Genomic DNA, 17,516 nt, shown 5'->3' with positions numbered 1-17,516 from the left:
CCAGTACAAATCAGACCTGTGTCACAGCAGGACATGTGTTTTTCTACCTATTAAAATGTTACACAGTGAAGATTGATTATTAACACTTTATCAAGAGATAAGTTATTTATTAATCTAAGGTGGGAGTTACAGTACGAGTCCTGGCCCTGTGGGTGTTATTAGAAGTTCACAGCAAAGACAACAAACACATTATTGTCTGAATTTAGCTTTTTTTTCTCCCCTTGACATGTTCAAATAACTCAAGCATAGATTGGTCACTTTTTTTCTAATTTGGCACACCAAAACAAGAGGCCATGAGTAACTTCGTATTATTTTTATTTTTTTAAAGGCACCTATTGTTATAAGCAGTCTTACTTAAAACCCTCATATCCATCGCCTCGTTTGACCTAGAGAAGTCGAAATTTGTATGTAGGCGTCTTTCCTCATGCTGAACAAATTTGCCTCAAGGACCCATAAGGTAAACTGGGAGAGATTTTCCTCCATCTTAGACGTTTTTGAAAACCTTTGAAGACGTATTCTCATGAACCATAAGTTCAAATGACGCCAATGTAGACCCATGGTACATCTCTTAAATTAGTTTGACAAAAGCTAAGGGATTGGTTAAGAGACAGCTGAGTTCTTGATGAATCAGGAAATCGGGATTTTACATATCCATTTAAAAATCCACTGTAAATCCAATCCACAATGACCTATCAACTTGAATGGTTTTAGGGTTATCAAAGACATTACCCTGATAAGATGGTTTAAGTTTGGCATGGATAACTTTAAAACTAAGGAGACTAACAAGAATTCACTTTGACAATATGGCACTAATGCTTCAAATAAATCATACAAATTATTCTCAAAGACTAATTAAGCAATAATACGAGGCCATGTGTTATGGCATTTTTCGCTGAGTGACTTAGACCACAGCCATGATAAAAAATGTATAACACATGGACTCGAGTGTATTATTGTGGTTATGCAATGGGTTGCCAGGATTAATAAGCACGATTCTTTCTCAAACCACATACTTCAACAGAGCGTGATGCTACATTCACTAACACTGGTAGTCAAGTGCAATTTTTTGGGCTTCTCTGGTCACTAGTTCTATTCAAATTGACTGTCAAAAACTACCCAAGCGCTGGTTGATAGTTTCATAACTTTGCAGGTTGCCATGGCAAACAAAAATGGTTGCTTTGGAGGCTCTTCCCCCTCCCCCTTGCTAGCAAGCCAATTACACGGCTAACACAATCACTTCAGTTAGAAAGACCGCAAACTAGCTGCATTTCATTTGGCCTGTTTCTCTATTGACATTTAATTTATATATATCCATAAAATGATGCATATTCATAATTTCTACTGGCTGAGGAAAGCTGCCTGTCTATCTTGTCCTGACAACATTATTATGGGACACAGTGGAGATCTCATTTCAATATTTGAAATGTCGGAGAGAACGCCTAGATGCTTTTACAGTGGAGATCAAGTTTATAAGTTGCATGGCTGGGCAGATGGGACAGTGGATCTGTAAAAGTAGTAGTGCATTGCTAGGTAACGACAAACAATGGCACTTTTTATGAATGTGGCCATGTGTATGTTTCCCCCTCCCCCTTTGCCCTCAGAACAGCCTCAACTCATTGGGGCAAGGACTCTGTAGAAGGTGACGAAAGCATTCCACAGGGATGTTGGCCCATCTTGACTCCATTGCTTCCTACAGTTGTGTCAAGTTGGCTGGATGTAATTTGGGTGGTGGACCATTCTTGATACACACGAGAAACTGTTGAGCGTGAAAAACCCTGCAGCGTTGCAGTTCTTGACACACTCAAACCAGTGCGCCTGGCACCTATTAGCATATCCCGTTCAAAGGCACTTAAATATTTTGTCTTGCCTATTCAACCTCAATGGCACGTACACAATCCATGTCTCAATTGTCTCAAGGCTTAAAAATCCTTCTTTAACCTGTCTCCTCCCCTTTATCTACACTCATTGAAGTGGATTTAACAAGTGACATCAATAAGGGATCATGGCTTTCACCGGTCTTCAACTGGTCAGTCTGTCATGGAAAGAGTTCTTAATGTTTTGTACACTCAGTGTACAATTTTTGTTCTAGTATGTCATGGGCATGAGACTAACAATGGGAATTCCAAACCACCCATTCTATAAAAAAAAGAATCAGATTCACTCCAAACGTTGATGCATTCAAAGGATGGCCACACTATACCAGTAGATAAATATTAGCATGCGCTAAAATATGCACAAAAAAAAGACCGTAAAAAAATGTCATGAAGCATAAGTCCAAATGACACTAAAATGTGGAACGTAAGTACATGGTACATGCCTAAACTTTGTCAAATTATTATTTGCATATGTAACACTAATGCTCAAAATCTGTTAATTAAAACATTGTGATTAGTATATAATTTATTGTTGCTCCATTATAATGGTCTGAACGTAGTGGAAAGGGGATATTTGAAACCGGAATATATATATTACACACACACACACACACACACACACACACACACACACACACACACACACACACACACACACACACACACACACACACACACACACACACACACATACATACATACATACATACATACATACATACATACATACATACATACACACACATATATATATACATAGTGTCACAGCCTCATATATACATACACACACCTTTATTTTTTACACCTTTATTTAACTAGGCAAGTCAGTTAATTGGGATAGGGGGTAGCATTTTCACTTTTGGATGAATAGCGTGCCCAGAGTGAACTGCCTCCTACTCAGTCCCAGATGCTAATATATGTATATTATTATTAGTATTGGATAGAAAACACTCAGAATTTTCTAAAACTGTTTGAATGATGTCTGTGAGCATAACATAACTCATATGGCAGGCAAAAACCTGAGAAAAAAATCCAAACAGGAAGTGGGAAATCTGAGGTTCGTTGTTTTTGAACTCAGGCCTATCGAATACAGTGGGATATGGGTCAAGATACACTTCCCAAGGCTTCCACTAGATGTCAACCGTCTTTAGAAACTTGAATGAGGCTTTACTGTGAAGTGAGACCGGATGAGAGCTCTTTGAGTCAGTGGTCTGGCAGAGTGTCACAGCCTCATGACGCGCAGTCACGAGAGAGTTAGCTCGTTCCATGGCTTTTCTACAGACAATGGAATTCTCCTGTTGGAACATTATTGAACTTTTACGATAAAAACATCCTAAAGATTGATTCTATACTTAGTTTGACAAGTTTCTTCGACCTGTAATATAACTTTTTGAACGTTTCGTCCGACTGGACCAGATCGCTCTTTTGGATTTGTTTACCAAACGCCCTAACAAAAGAAGCTATTGGACATAAATGTCCATAAATGGATATTATCGACCAAAACAAGCATTTATTGTGGGACTGTGATTCCTGGGAGTGCATTCTGATGAAGATCATCAAAGGTAAGTGAATATTTATAATGCTATTTATGAATAATGTTGACTACCCAACATGGTGGATATTTCTCTGGCTGGTTTGGGCTCCGAGCGCTGTTCTCAGATTATGCTTTATCCGTAACGTTTTTTTGAAATCTGACACAGCGGTTGCATTAAGGAGAAGTGTATCTAAAGTTCCATGCATAGCACTAGAATTTATCAAAATTTATAATGAGTATTTCTGTGAATTCATGTGGCTTTCTGCAATCACCGCATGTTTTAGAACTACTGAACGTAACGCGCCAATGTAAAATTTGATTTTTTTTTATACAAATATGCACTTTATCGAACAAAACATACATGTATTGTGTAACATGAAGTCCTATGAGTGCCATCTAATGAAGATCATCAAAGGATAGTGATTAATTTTCTCTATTTGTGCTTTTTGTGACTCCTCTCTTTGGCAGGAAAATGGCTGGGTTTTTCTGTGAGTTGGCGGTGACCTAATATAATCATTTGTGGAGCTTTCGCTGTAAAGCATTTTTGAAATCAGACACTGTGGCTGGATTAACGAGAAAGATATCTTTAAAATAGTGCCTAATACTTGTATATGTTTGAGAAATTTGATTTATGAGATTTCTGTTGATTTGTATTTGGCGCCCTGCAATTTCATTGGCGAGGAGTTCCGCTACTCTTAATTTCAATGACGGCCTAGGAACGGTGGGTTAACTGCCTTGTCCAGGGGCAGAACGACAGATTTTTACCTTGTCAGCTCAGGGATTCAATCTTGCAACCTTACGGTTAACTAGTCCAACGCTCTAACCACCTGCCTCACGAGGAGCCTGCCTGTTACGCGAATGCAGTAAGAAGCCAAGGTAAGTTGCTAGCTAGCATTAAACTTATCTTATAAAAAACAATCAATCATAATCACATGGTTGATGATATTACTAGTTTATCTAGCATGTCCTAAAAAGGACTGTCGTTGTTCCAATGTGTACCTAACCATAAACATCAATGCCTTTCTTAAAATCAATACACAGAAGTATACATTTTTAAACCTGCATATTTAGGCAAAAGAAATGCAGGTTAGCAGGCAATATTAACCAGGTGAAAGTGTGTCACTTCTCTTGCGTTCATTGCACGCAGAGTCAGGGTATATGCAACAGTTTGGGCCGCCTGGCTCATTGCAAACTAATTTGCCAGAATTTTACGTAATTATGACATAACATTGAAGGTTGTGCAATGTAACAGGAATATTTAGACTTATGGATGCCACCCGTTAGATAAAATACGGAACGGTTCCGTATTTCACTGAAATAATAAACGTTTTGTTTTCGAGATCGTTTCCGGATTCGACCATATTAATGGCCTAAGGCTCGTATTTCTGAGTGTTATGATGTTATAATTAAGTCTATGATTTGATAAAGCAGTCTGACTGAGCAATGGTAGGCACCAGCAGGCTCGTAAGCATTCATTCAAACAGCACTTTTGTGCATTTTGCCAGCAGCTCTTCGCAATGCTTCAAGCATTGCGCTGTTTATAACTTCAAGCCTATCAACTCCCAAGATTAGGCTGGTGTAACCGATGTGAAATGGCTAGCTAGTTAGCGGGGTGCGCGCTAATAGCGTTTCAAACGTCACTCGCTCTGAGACTTGGAGTGGTTGTTCCCCTTGCTCTGCATGGGTAACGCTGCTTAGAGGGTGGCTGTTGTCGATGTGTTCCTGGTTCGAGCCCAGGTAGGAGCGAGGAGAGGGACGGAAGCTATACTGTTACACTGGCAATACTAAACTGCCTATAAGAACACCCAATATTCAAAGGTATATGAAATACAAATGGTATAGAGAGAAATAGTCCTACAACCTAAAACCTCTTACCTGGGAATATTGAAGACTCATGTTAAAAGGAACCATCAGCTTTCATATGTTCTCATGTTCTGAGCAAGGAACTTAAACGTTAGCTTTCTTACATGTCACATATTGCACTTTTACTTTCTTCTCCAACACTGTTTTTGCATTATTTAAACCAAATTGAACATGTTTCATTATTTATTTGAGGCTAAATTGATTTTATTGATGTATTATATTAAGTTAAAATAAGTGTTCATTCAGTATTGTTGTAATTGTCATTACAACAAATAAGTTTTTTTTAAAGTTTTTTTAAAAAATGTTTTAAAAAAAAATCGGCATCTGCTTTTTTTTGGTCCTCCAATAAATCGGTATCGGCGTTGAAAAATCATAATCGGTCGAGATATATAGACACACACACACACACACGTGTAAACTCAATACATTAAGTAATGCACTTAAAAATAATGACCTGCTGCATTCAAAGATGCAACCTACAGCACTAGACTTAACGTCACTTGTGTCATCCTTGTGGTATTGAGAGAAACATGGTCATGCTGATTGTACATTAAGGAAGATAGCTCTCTCATGTAGGAACTTTGTTATCCAACGGATTATGTGCAACTTCGGTCATCCTGTGCACCCCGTTCATTGTTGATCACCGCTATATTTATTATTTCAAGTAATCAAACTTTACTCATCCTTTGAACCTCAAATGCATATTCATCGTTCCAATGGAAAGCAGCGGTTTTTCAGGCAGTCATCTGGAATGCTGCACAGCCATTTGAGGCTGAGTAATTCCCATAGTATAACCACAGCCGGGGCAAGGCGGGCTGCCGCATGGTCATCAGACCCAAATCCTAGTCAGGGTCTATTACAGCCAATAAAGCAATGGCTGTCTAGTATCGTTAGAGAAAAAAAGGTATAATTTCATCGCCACATAAGCACTGCATTAAGCGCTGAAAGGGCTTAGAGAATGAATAATGCAAAAATTGTACATCTAAGTCGAGTAGCACTTCATTACAAACTCAGTGAAAGCAGATGTGCTTCTGTTATAGAAGTAGTTTGAAGTGCAAGCTTTATTTGGCTTGACCAAGATGAGTGAATCAGGCCAGAGATTGTTAGAGGTTCAAAGGGCTCTAAAAGGTCGAGAGGAACTAATTAGTCTATCCCAAATGGCACATAGGGCTTTGGTCAAAAGTAGTGCACTATATTAGGGAATAGGGTGCCATTTGGGGGACAAAAGCAATATTTTATGTCAGTATGATATAACATGGCACAAAAGATGCTGAGATGCCTTGCAATGTAGTCATATGTAAGGTTCTTTACAGGGTTGCAAAATACTAGTTACCAGGTTTTCCAGAAACCCAAGTTAGAATATGCCTGGATTTAGGAGTGAATAAGCAGGAAATCAATGAATCCAACCACCGGGATTTCCAGAAAACATGGGAACCTTGGAACCCTAGTTCTTTATAGTTTTACGGCTTCTTTATAATGACAACAGTTAGGAGCCTGTTAGCTCAATGTTTCATCAACAGGAAACACTTGACTATTGGAATAAAGGAGGTTGTGTTTTAGCTGACATTCTTTTCACAAGCTTCTTTTCCAAAGGGTCATTTGCATTTAGGGTTTAATTGAGTCTTTTCTGCATACACCGAACAAAAAATATAAATGCAACAAAGATTTTACTGAGTTACAGTTCAAATAAGGAAATCAGTCAATTGAAACAAATTCATAAGGGCCTAATCTATGGATTTCTGGGAATACAGATGCCTAAAAAAAAAAGACATAGGGGCGTGGATCAGAAAACCAGTCAGTATCTGGTGTAGCCACCATTTGCCTCATGCAGCGCGATACATCTTCTTCATATTGACTTAAGGCTGTCGATTGTGGCCTTTGGAAAGTTGCTGGATATTGCGGAAACTGGAACGCGCTGTCGTACACGATGATCCAGAGCATCCCAAACATCCTCAATGGGTGACATGTCTGGTGAGTATGCAGGCCATGTAAGAACTGGGACATTTTCAGCTTCCAGGAATTATGTACAGATCCTTGCGACATGGGGCCGTGCATTATCATGCTGAATGCGATAATGGCAGCGGATGAATGGCACGACAATGGGCCTCAGGATCTCGTCACAGTATCTCTGCGATTTCAAAATATCATCGATAAAATGCAATTGTGTTTGTTGTCCATAGCTTATGCCTGCCCATACCATAACCCCACCACCTGATCACAACATTGAAATCAGCAAACCGCTCGCCCACACGACGCCATAAACGCCGTCTGCCATCTGCCCGGTACAGTTAAAAATCAGGATTTATCTGTGAAGAGCACACTTCTCCTATGTGCCAGTGGCCATCGAAGGTGAGCAGTTGCTGACTGAAGTTGGTTACGACGCAGAACTGCAGTCAGGTCAAGACCCTGGTGAGGACGACAACCACGCAGATGAGCTTCCCGAGATTCTTTGGTTGTGCAAACCCACAGTTTCATCAGCTGTCCGGGAGCCTGGTCTCAGACAATCTCGCAGGTGGGGAAGTCGGATGTTGAGGTCCTGGTGTTGTTACACATGGTCTGCGGTTGTGAGGCCAGTTGGACGTACTGGTACATTCTCTAAAACGACGTTGGAGGAAGCTTATGGTAGAGAAATTAATATTCAATTCTCTGGCAAAAGCTCTGTTGGACATTCCTGCAGTCAGCATGCCAATTGCACGCTCCCTCAAAACTTGAGACATCTGCAGCACTGTGTTGTCTGACAAAATTGCACATTTTAGAGTGGCCTTTTATGTCCAGCACAAGGTGTACCTGTGTAATAATCATGCAGTTTAATCAGCTTCTTGATATGCGACACCAGTCAGGTGGATGAATTATCTTGGCAAAGGATAAATGCTCACTAACAGGGAAGTAAACAAATCTGTGCACACAATTTGACCGAAATAAGCTTTTTGTGTACATGGAACATTTCTGGGATCTTTGACATCAGCTCATGAAACATGGGACCAACACTTTACATGTTGCATTTACATTCTTGTTCAGTTAAGCTCATCTGAAATGAACACTTAAAAAAATATATAATTCCACATTACAGTCAAGGAGAAAAGGAGAGACTGCAACACTGCAGACTTTAGGACACACCTTACTAAACTGGCTGAATGATAACAGCACATTTCCAGCAAATTCAATGCTTTCAAGACTCAAGGAAATAATGAACAGAACAGATGGATAAGTTGTGCAATGTAAGCTGCTGAGAAATGGTAAGGCTACACCTGTAGGAAGATTGGAGTCACCGTTGCTGTACGATTAACTCCTTGCTGATCAACTTGGTGGTATCTTTCCAAAGAGCAGAATCACACTGCAGTGTGCCACAGAAAGAATAAAAAAAAAAAAAAATAAACTGTATCTGGTTTAGGGTTATGCACTCACTAAACCGAATCTTGTGCACATCCTCATCACTATTACGCAGTAATCTAAGGTTCTATACACTTTTTTTACGTAAAGGATTTTGTGTCTATTTGATACTGTACTTGTAAAACGGCTTTGTCTTAATTGCCCCTGGTGGGATAAATAAAGTTGTTTTGAATTGAATTCTTACCTATGCTTAGATGGGTGAGATGCTCAAACAGAGTCCAGCTGTGGTCGTCAATGCAGTGATTCTTCAGGACAAACAGCTGGCATATGTCCCGGGCTGTGATGTCAGTGGGAACCTCTACTGTTCGACTTGTATTGTCCTCATTATACACTTTGATTACCTGCAGCGAAACAAAACACATGGACTTGAACAACATATGTATCAGAAAAAGTTCAGAGCTTGCTTCATATGTACATTTAAAACACATACCACATATGTACATTAAATAAAAACATTTACATTAAATATACATCAAACTTTACAAATAACCAACTAGGCAAGAAATAGTGGTCAGAAAATTTCAAACACATGCGATTTTCAAAATGTTCTCCGAGCTTTATAGGATATTAGGTATGTCTCATCTTTGTCAAAGTCCACAATAATTCTACCCCATAATCATTCAACCCACACACAAGAGCACCAAATTCTCCCAAAAGTTGATAAATGTATCCCTAACAAAGTAGCCTACTGCGTGCAGGTTAGAGTTTTTCCATCGTAAATCTTGTTCTGGAGACAGCTCTGCACTAGCTAGCACAGCCACAAAGTCTGAACATTTTAAACCTAACCCTAACCACACTGCTAACCCTAACTTAAACGTAAGACCAACAATTTTTTGTTTTCATACATTTTTGGAATTTGCAGCCTGCCTATCTAAAATGGGAAAGCGACCAGTCCTGCCTCCAGGACAAGACACGACAAACATCAACGTGACTACTGCGTAGCCTATTGTTCCAATTACCTTGTCCTTCTTTTTCCTTCTTCACAGCAGGTATATTACAGCTCTGCATTAAAAAGCTCTCAGAGAATCTCAACAGTCATGCAATTTTAAAACACAAAACAAGCTACTAACAAATAATCTGACATCACAACTTACCTTTCGGTTGGGAGACAAGACCTGTGAATTTGAGCTAACTCTGCAGCCTATATAGGGCTGAGTGCACAGCATTGTAAACCAGGCTTTTAGTGAGGAACATGGAAACATGCATCAGACAGGCAGACAGTGCAGAGCCGAACAGAACAGAGCCGAGTAGCGAGTCGGTATCAGCTGGGAAGCGGAAAGTAGAGCCCGCTCTCCCTCTCTTTCTCCTCTCTTTACTGCAGTGGGGCAGAAATGAGCTAATTAGAAAGAGCTGCCTCTGAGCACAACGTTTTCCTGACTCCACAGATATATGTCACTGGGGCTATGGCCCAATCACCTGCTACCTTTCCCCCCCCCCCCCCCCCCAAGTAAAAGAGCCCAGGATCAGCCTGCTCTGCTCCACACAGCCCAGGAGGAGGAGGAGAAAAGAGTCAAAAGGCTCGCTCCCCCTCCCTATTCACACAGCCATGGCAATTCGAGTTCTTAGCATAAAGCCCTGCGTGAGCTCTAAAGCCATTACAAAGGTGCTGGTTAAATGTAATGCTAGTTGGGTCAACTCCGTCTAAAGTTGACAGGGGTGGGCGGGGAGAAGGGAGGAAGAGAGTCACAGTAAAGACCAACTGGCTGCCTCTTTCTGTGTGCATGGGTCTCTGTGCCTTGGTTTAAGGCGGATCGTGGGGCAGGATGCACCAGCCCTCTTTTGTGGAGTGAAACGAGGCCACAGTGCTCCAGCCGAGCTGGGGTCAGCGTCCTTAAGGAGCCCGCAGCGAATCACAACCACCAACTATGACGTCACCCTTCAATGAAGTAAAAAAGAAAATCTTGTTTTTAAAATGTCAGTGCCGAGATCCAAAAAACACGTAACACGTACCCTTTGCGGGTACCTAACAAAAGCCAAGGGACTGCATTACTGGGATTACTTTAATGTCCTTTTGGTGAGTTGTCTGTACAGTACAGACGGACAAGCTAACAATGACACACTAATCATCTCATACATTGCAGTAACACTGAAGTCACTGAGGTTGAAGTAGAAAGCCGAAGATGATAATCTCAAAGCCCAGAGCACTTACTGTATAAAACATTACATTGCATCCAATGCATTTCCAGGGGTAGAAATGACAAAAGCAACAAACACAAAAACACACAAAAAAAGATGAAAACTGTGTGAAGGAACCTCTAAATCAGGCTGTGGAAAAAAACATCTAGGCAGGAATCTAGTTGTGTCCCTCTGTGGAAGTCACTTCCTGAGAATTTGCCAAATCAAATCTCCAAAGGATCGTGTTTCATGGAGGAACAGGGCAGGGTTTGTCAGGGGGTGAAACAGCTTTTACTGCGTTACACCTGCAGATGACGGGTTGACATTAGTTCCTCCACACAAATACACTGGACACGATGCTACCTTACACAAGGTTTAGGATTTGTGTGTCAGGAAGATATTTGAATATATGTACAGGAAAACCCTTGTAAAAAAAAATGATAAAGGATTTGCGATTTTTCCAATAGAATCCTGTAGGGTTTTCACAATCTGATAAGATTTTGTTCCACCTCTTTCAGAATCCTATTAGACTGCTTTTTCCCCCCCCGATTGGAAATCAAAAGTAATCATATTGGATCCTATAGGATTCTCGCAATCCTAAAATATTTTGTATCAGTCCTTAATGGACTACTTTAAGTAATCCTATAGGTTTTTGCCTTGTAGGGTTTTGTCACCCCAATCAGAATCCTATTACAACTTTTTTTATTTTTTATTATAGTTTGTCGTCATTTGTTCCAGTGCAATACAACACGAATTACAACATTTTTGTTGATTGGAAACTGTTCTATATGACTACCAGTACAGTGCACCTTTTTCAATAAAACACCCAAAATGAATGATGACGGAAACATGTGTATTCATTTTGAGATATTGCTTCATGAAAATGCTACACATGTATTATAAAAGTACTGTAGTGTTACGCCCCGATCACACCGACATTGCGTTTTGGCACACCAGAAGTACTTTAAAATGTTCAATGGAACACTGCATTTGCCCCACAGCATTGCATGGCAGAGGCAGTTGCAGTGCGATCTGTGTGGCGAATTCGTTGGATTTATCGAACGTATGCATAAAAATTGTATACGTAGACGGCTTGACCGAAATGGTAGCAGAAGGTGAACGTTGAACTTTTGTTGCACAGATATCCACATTCTGCTGCGTACCATTTAGCAAAAAGACGCTGTAGGTGTGATCGAGGCATTGTGCAATAATCCCTGTAGCACTCGGTCTCTTTATATTTAGCAATAAAACAAATTTGGCCTGTATGTCCTTATTGGAGTGTTCTGCAAAGCTAGATATAATCTGTGTGCATATCTCTTGACTAATATCTACGTTTACCCACTTCAGAGAGCTTTGGACAAATATTTGGTGAGGTTCTTGAAAATGCATTCAACACTGCAATAAAAAAAATCTGCTGAGTCGGTCCTCATTCGGTGTCCTACATTCCCTATCTGGAGATACAAGATTGCAGACAGCAAAAAAGTTCACAACTAACAAACAAAAAAAACGTGCATAATGCATTCTAATGAGTCCTTCAACAGACTTGAGCCCACACTAGCATCTACATGCGCCGGCTCTCGCCTATATCGATTCGATCATTGTTCAGAGCATGCTGGGATGTTTCAACTAGGGTTGAAATGACAGGCCTCGGTATCCATGATAAATCACTTTGGTCCAAGGGGAGTCAAATGAACGGCGAAGCCAGATAAAATGCCACTGAACTGCTGCGTTCTGTATCAATGAGCACAAAGAGGTGCGTTCATCAGGTAAGCCATGTGCCCACCTGCACCTGCTTTAATTTCACAGCTCCGTTTCCGTCTGCCAAATTCCCTTTTTATTTTTATATTGTCATTACACTAATATAGTTACTGTAGATGCTTTACAAAAAGCTTTCCTAGAAAGACAGAAAGTCTAAAACCTGCAGTTTTCTACCAAAATATTATCTTCATTATACCATGTTCAAAGACGACACTAAAATATGACAACAAATCCGAAGAGGGTGAACACATAAGACCTACTTAATGCCTCAGTTGAAGTGAAAAAGTAGTCCAGAGCACATGCAGGCGACCTGGCCTGTGCAACTAAATACCAAAAGTGCATTTCAGTCCAAAAGTAAATGTGAAGTGTGCTCGCGATTTAAGTTCAGATAGTCAGTCGTTCTGGAACTGCGGGAACTTAACACAATGACATACACTGTGCAGGGACTGACATGGGAGAGTGCTGAGGGAAATAAGATAAGAGTTGGCCAACAGTGATAAGGTTGATGACAGGGCTAAGCAGCGCTACGAGCTTTGAACCAGTACTAACTGCAACCCAAATTTTTAGCCCCGGCCTTCCTCGTCGACGGCCACGCGGTTGCACATACAAATTGTACAGACACTCTGGGAGAAAAGGAACATGGTCTCCAATTGAGACAAAAAAAGGGAGGGAAAATCCAGACAGACAAAAGGGTTGGCCTAAATATAGATTTGTCTATGCTTTGCTAACAACGCTATAAAAGTCCTCGTTATCTCAAGGACAGGGTTGCGGACACCGGTTTGCTAATTTGCGTGTGCTAGTTTTACCTTGAACTCCACTCCCACAGCTGCAGCTCTATCTGTGAGTGCCAGCAGTGGCCTCAGCCCTGGGCTCGGCTCAGTGTGTAACAACCATACATCCACAGTGCCCTTCACTACAGCAAAAGCACTAGATAAGCTCAGTTAGCCATGCTACACCTAAACATGCTTGAACTCCGTGCCCGTCTGGACACAGCAGTCCTAGGTGCTACACTTGTGCCGATGCAGTCGCTTGGCCCTACTGCTCTCATCTTGAGGCATTTCAGTTGACCATTGTGCAGCTGCATATTCTGCGTTTCTGCCACGTAATGTCAAGCCTTTCATTTCATGATTAATGCAAAAAAACGTATTTTAACAACACATTTTAAAAAGGGTACTCATAACACCAAAACAAGAATATGTTGGAGGACCATAAATAACCATAGGTCAAACATTTTACACATTTAACAGTGGAGCTCCTCAGTGGTTCAACAGGCAACAGGCTCACATGGAACCTTGAAATGGCTCACTCTAGTGTCATTTTTGCCAAACAGGTTTTATAGACCGTTACAGACACATATTTCAACCGGTCAGATGTTAACTATTCCAAATTACTTCTACATGTATCCTTGGCGTGATATCATCATGGCATTGGGCTGTCCAAGTCAGAGTTCACAGGGGCTTTTGAAATACGTGGACAAAATTGTGTTTTAACTTCAACCATGGGGGGGGGGGGGGGGGGTTTATTCCCTCTCACTTTTTAATAACTGCATCGACTGCAAAATTGTATCACATTTCTATTCAGCTGCTACTGTAGACACGCTACTGAGAAAGATCTAGGGAAGCGCATGGTGAAAAATATAGGCCTGCTTGTCTCACACACACACACACACACACACACACACGCGAGGAGGCTAGCTAAGCTCCGAAGAAGCATAGCTGCTCCAATGCAATGACTGCCATATACTGTACCTCAGCAGTAAAGGGGAAAACATACTGAAGACAAATCTATGAGTTTAATGTAAAAAAAAAAAAAAAATATTTAAAAAAAAGCAAATGTGATGACTGATGGGAAACTGATAGAAAAACTGAAGCGCAATCCAAAGGATGAAATAAAAACTACTGTATCTCTGGACTGGAGGGTTTTTCTCTTCTGAACTCCAGGCCAAACTGGTTCAGAAAAGTGGATGAATAAACTGTTTTTCCACTTCTAGTTTCACAGTGGTTTAGTCGAATCCCATTGTACGATTTAACATGGACACACTACTAGGACAGTTAAAGAAAGCAGAAGTCATGCACAGTGTGGCAAAGGGGAAATTACAAGCACGTTTCCTACCCGCTTCTGAAGACAAAGTGGAGTAATGGCAGGCAAGGTGACTCTTCTCACATGGAAGTTCATGCTTCTTTCCTCAGTACACAACAACTAAAATAAATCATATCCATATATCGAAGTTGTAAATACTGGTATTATATAGATTTCAGAAAAATCTAAACATGCAATGTCATACTTAGTATATTACCTTAATATGCAGAAGACTCTTCTCTAAGTGATTCTACTGTATGCTATAGAATGTATATTGTATCGTATATCTCTCTACACTGAGGTTGTGCACAATGAATGTGTGAGACAGAGAAGTCATCGCTGTGCAAGAAACTCCTCCTTTGTCCTTGGAAATCTAAAAAAAAAAAATTTTTTTTTAAAGAAAGCCACTTTATCAAGCCACAAACAAGTCTTGATAAAGAAATAGTTCCAAGACTGACTATAGTTTACAATGCAGAAGCTCAGAGAAAGCCAGAAAGCTAAAAACGACGGGGGAAAAAAATCAAGATTAAACATCTGACACAAAAGTGAGTAGGTGTATTATTTATAGTAATATAGTTGCCCATTTCTAACAGCTCAGAGAAAATCGTTCCATTGGTACAAAAGCAACATGAAATAAAATACAAAATGCCTGAAAAGGGAAAACTGTGACGTAGTCGATGGCCAGTAATTTAGGAGGAGAATTGACACCTCTCACCCCCTTTACCAGAACGTGTTTGTCTATTCAACAATATCATTGTACTACAATCTCCTGCAATAAATCCAAATGTGAAGTGTAGAAATGTTGTCAACTTAAGAATAAATGTAATTTGCAAATATGTCCACAATAATATCTGGCAAATCATATTTGACATGAATTTCCAAATTTAAATTTCTCCACATTTCGAATCGTAAAAAGCGTGTAAGTCAAGTACAGCTATAGGCAATGGACAATAGTGCATCGCTGATATCATATCTATACGACACTACAGCAAGGAAAAGATGTGGTTGGCAAAGAGGAATGGGGACGCGAGGAGGAGTTTGGGAGACTGTATGAATTGGGGGCTTCAAAATAGCTCTGCGCCAAGTTGTTCCCACAGCGACAATTGCCACAATTCATCATCATCTACATCTGTTTTACTGTAAGGATGAACAAAGAAGTCTCTGAAATGAGCAGCCTCACACAGTATGCATTAAGAGTTTATGATGTAATAATGAAAGTCACTCAATGGTCTGATAAGGACGAGTTACACAGCAAATATGATGATGTATTTCAATACATTTTTTGTCAATGGTAAAAGAGGATTGGGCCCTGACAAAACCTCTATTTTAATTCTGACAACGCTAAACAATTATATTAGCTCCCTTGGCTATTCTGCCAAATGTTCCTGCTGATAAGCTTCAACTTGGATAAAAAGTTCAAGGAAGAGATAAAAAAAAAAGGGGGAATTTGATAATGATGATAAGTGGTGTTTTTGTTGGAGTGTTCAAGTGTTTCTTATGTTTTATTAAAAATGAAAGCAGAAACATGTCCTTGGACACACGAAACTAGAAACATCCGACAGTGCTAGAGCTCTTTTCATAAAACGCAGTTATACAATTAGCTCTAGGCCCTATAATGGGTCACAGTCGAAAAGGGACCAGAAATGCATTGCTAGATACACACCAACACCATGCACAGGTCAGTACCGCTCTGCTACATATTTCTGTCTTTCCAAGTGCAGGGCAAAGCTCAACATTTGAGCCAAAACTCTCCTATTAATCTTAAAATGTCAAGCAGAGGAGGCAACTTCAGCTGAGGAAATACTACACTGACTTTATTATGAGAGAAACAACGAGACCAGATGTTCTTTTTTTAGTAGTATTATATTTTACAGAAGGGCCGATAAATGATTTAAATCAACAACATTCTATGGGCAGATAACGGCATACATTTTAATGAATTCGACAAGAAAACACATTATCCGGCTTTACGTACATTAATGTCATTAAAAGTGCATGAAATTTACTAACACAGTATACAAGTCAGAATCAGACCATGTACTGTAGTTTAGACTAAATCTGGACACATTGTAGCAGTGGAAGGATTCCTCTCTCCTGATACTCTTTTATTCCTTCCTTCCCTCCCAGACCAGACCGGGGGGGGGGGGGGGGTTGCAGGCAGCACAGCGGTGACTGTCATACAGCTTCCCTCATGAGTACGGAGGAGGAGTCCATCCCAAGCTCACAGTTTATCTGGAATCGCAGCACAACATGTTGTGAATCGCACAGACAAGCAGACGCTGCTAGTTATCAGAGTGCAACAAATGAATTTGGATTAATGGAGCCAAATTGATAACGGAGTCTCCGCAACTCTCATAACAAAGCCTGCTCCAGACATTCTGTCCTTGACCAGGGCTCGATTCAAACAAGATCCTTTCACAGGCCCCGTCAGAGCCGAGCAGGGATCACACACACAGCAGGGCAGGAGGAACTGTTTCTGACCCCACATGCCTGCAAATAAAACAAACTCTGGCAAATGCAGGTCTACAATTATGCATGAATGCCTTTGTTGAGCGGTATGGGAGTAGAACCACCACTATCAATGTACTCCTTTCTTTAAACTGTACCTTCAGTACACTGTACAGTCAGTCCACTCAAATGGATATTCTCAATCCATATCACAACAGAGTGTATTATCTGCTCGTAGACCTTTACACACCTACCCGTATACAGGTTAAAAATGGCAGATTTGAACACTGATAAAACGGCAGTGGCTGTTCAGTAACATGCTATACACAATGTCAGAGCTCAGGTTCTCCACTTTACAGCGCTGTATGGGATTCAACTGACAGCAGTTCTAGATGTGAGCGCCAAGCACAACGAGAAGACGCGCCCCTCATCCCTCCCGCTAATTGGGCTCCTTT

At 40.5% G+C, this 17,516-nt stretch overlaps 1 protein-coding gene across 6 annotated transcripts in view; it reads right to left on the bottom strand.

Moving 5' to 3' along the window:
* The window catches only part of LOC110501496 (growth factor receptor-bound protein 14), a 64,969-nt gene that overhangs the window by 11,510 nt on the left and 35,943 nt on the right, over nucleotides 1–17,516 (bottom strand). For 3 of the 6 annotated variants that reach the window (XM_021579097.2, XM_021579095.2, XM_021579096.2), the window contains one exon: nucleotides 8,846–9,002. In XM_021579097.2, coding sequence (XP_021434772.1) covers nucleotides 8,846–9,002 — 157 coding nt within the window. Of the gene's footprint in view, nucleotides 1–8,845; nucleotides 9,003–9,755; nucleotides 10,091–14,646; nucleotides 14,936–17,516 lie in introns of those variants that run through there. The other 3 variants (XM_021579100.2, XM_021579101.2, XM_021579099.2) reach the window with 3 other exon arrangements.

This window comes from Oncorhynchus mykiss, chromosome 22 (genome assembly GCF_013265735.2).
Source record: "Oncorhynchus mykiss isolate Arlee chromosome 22, USDA_OmykA_1.1, whole genome shotgun sequence".
In the NCBI taxonomy this organism is placed as follows: domain Eukaryota; kingdom Metazoa; phylum Chordata; class Actinopteri; order Salmoniformes; family Salmonidae; genus Oncorhynchus; species Oncorhynchus mykiss.
This window is presented reverse-complemented; position numbering and strand designations above follow the sequence as displayed.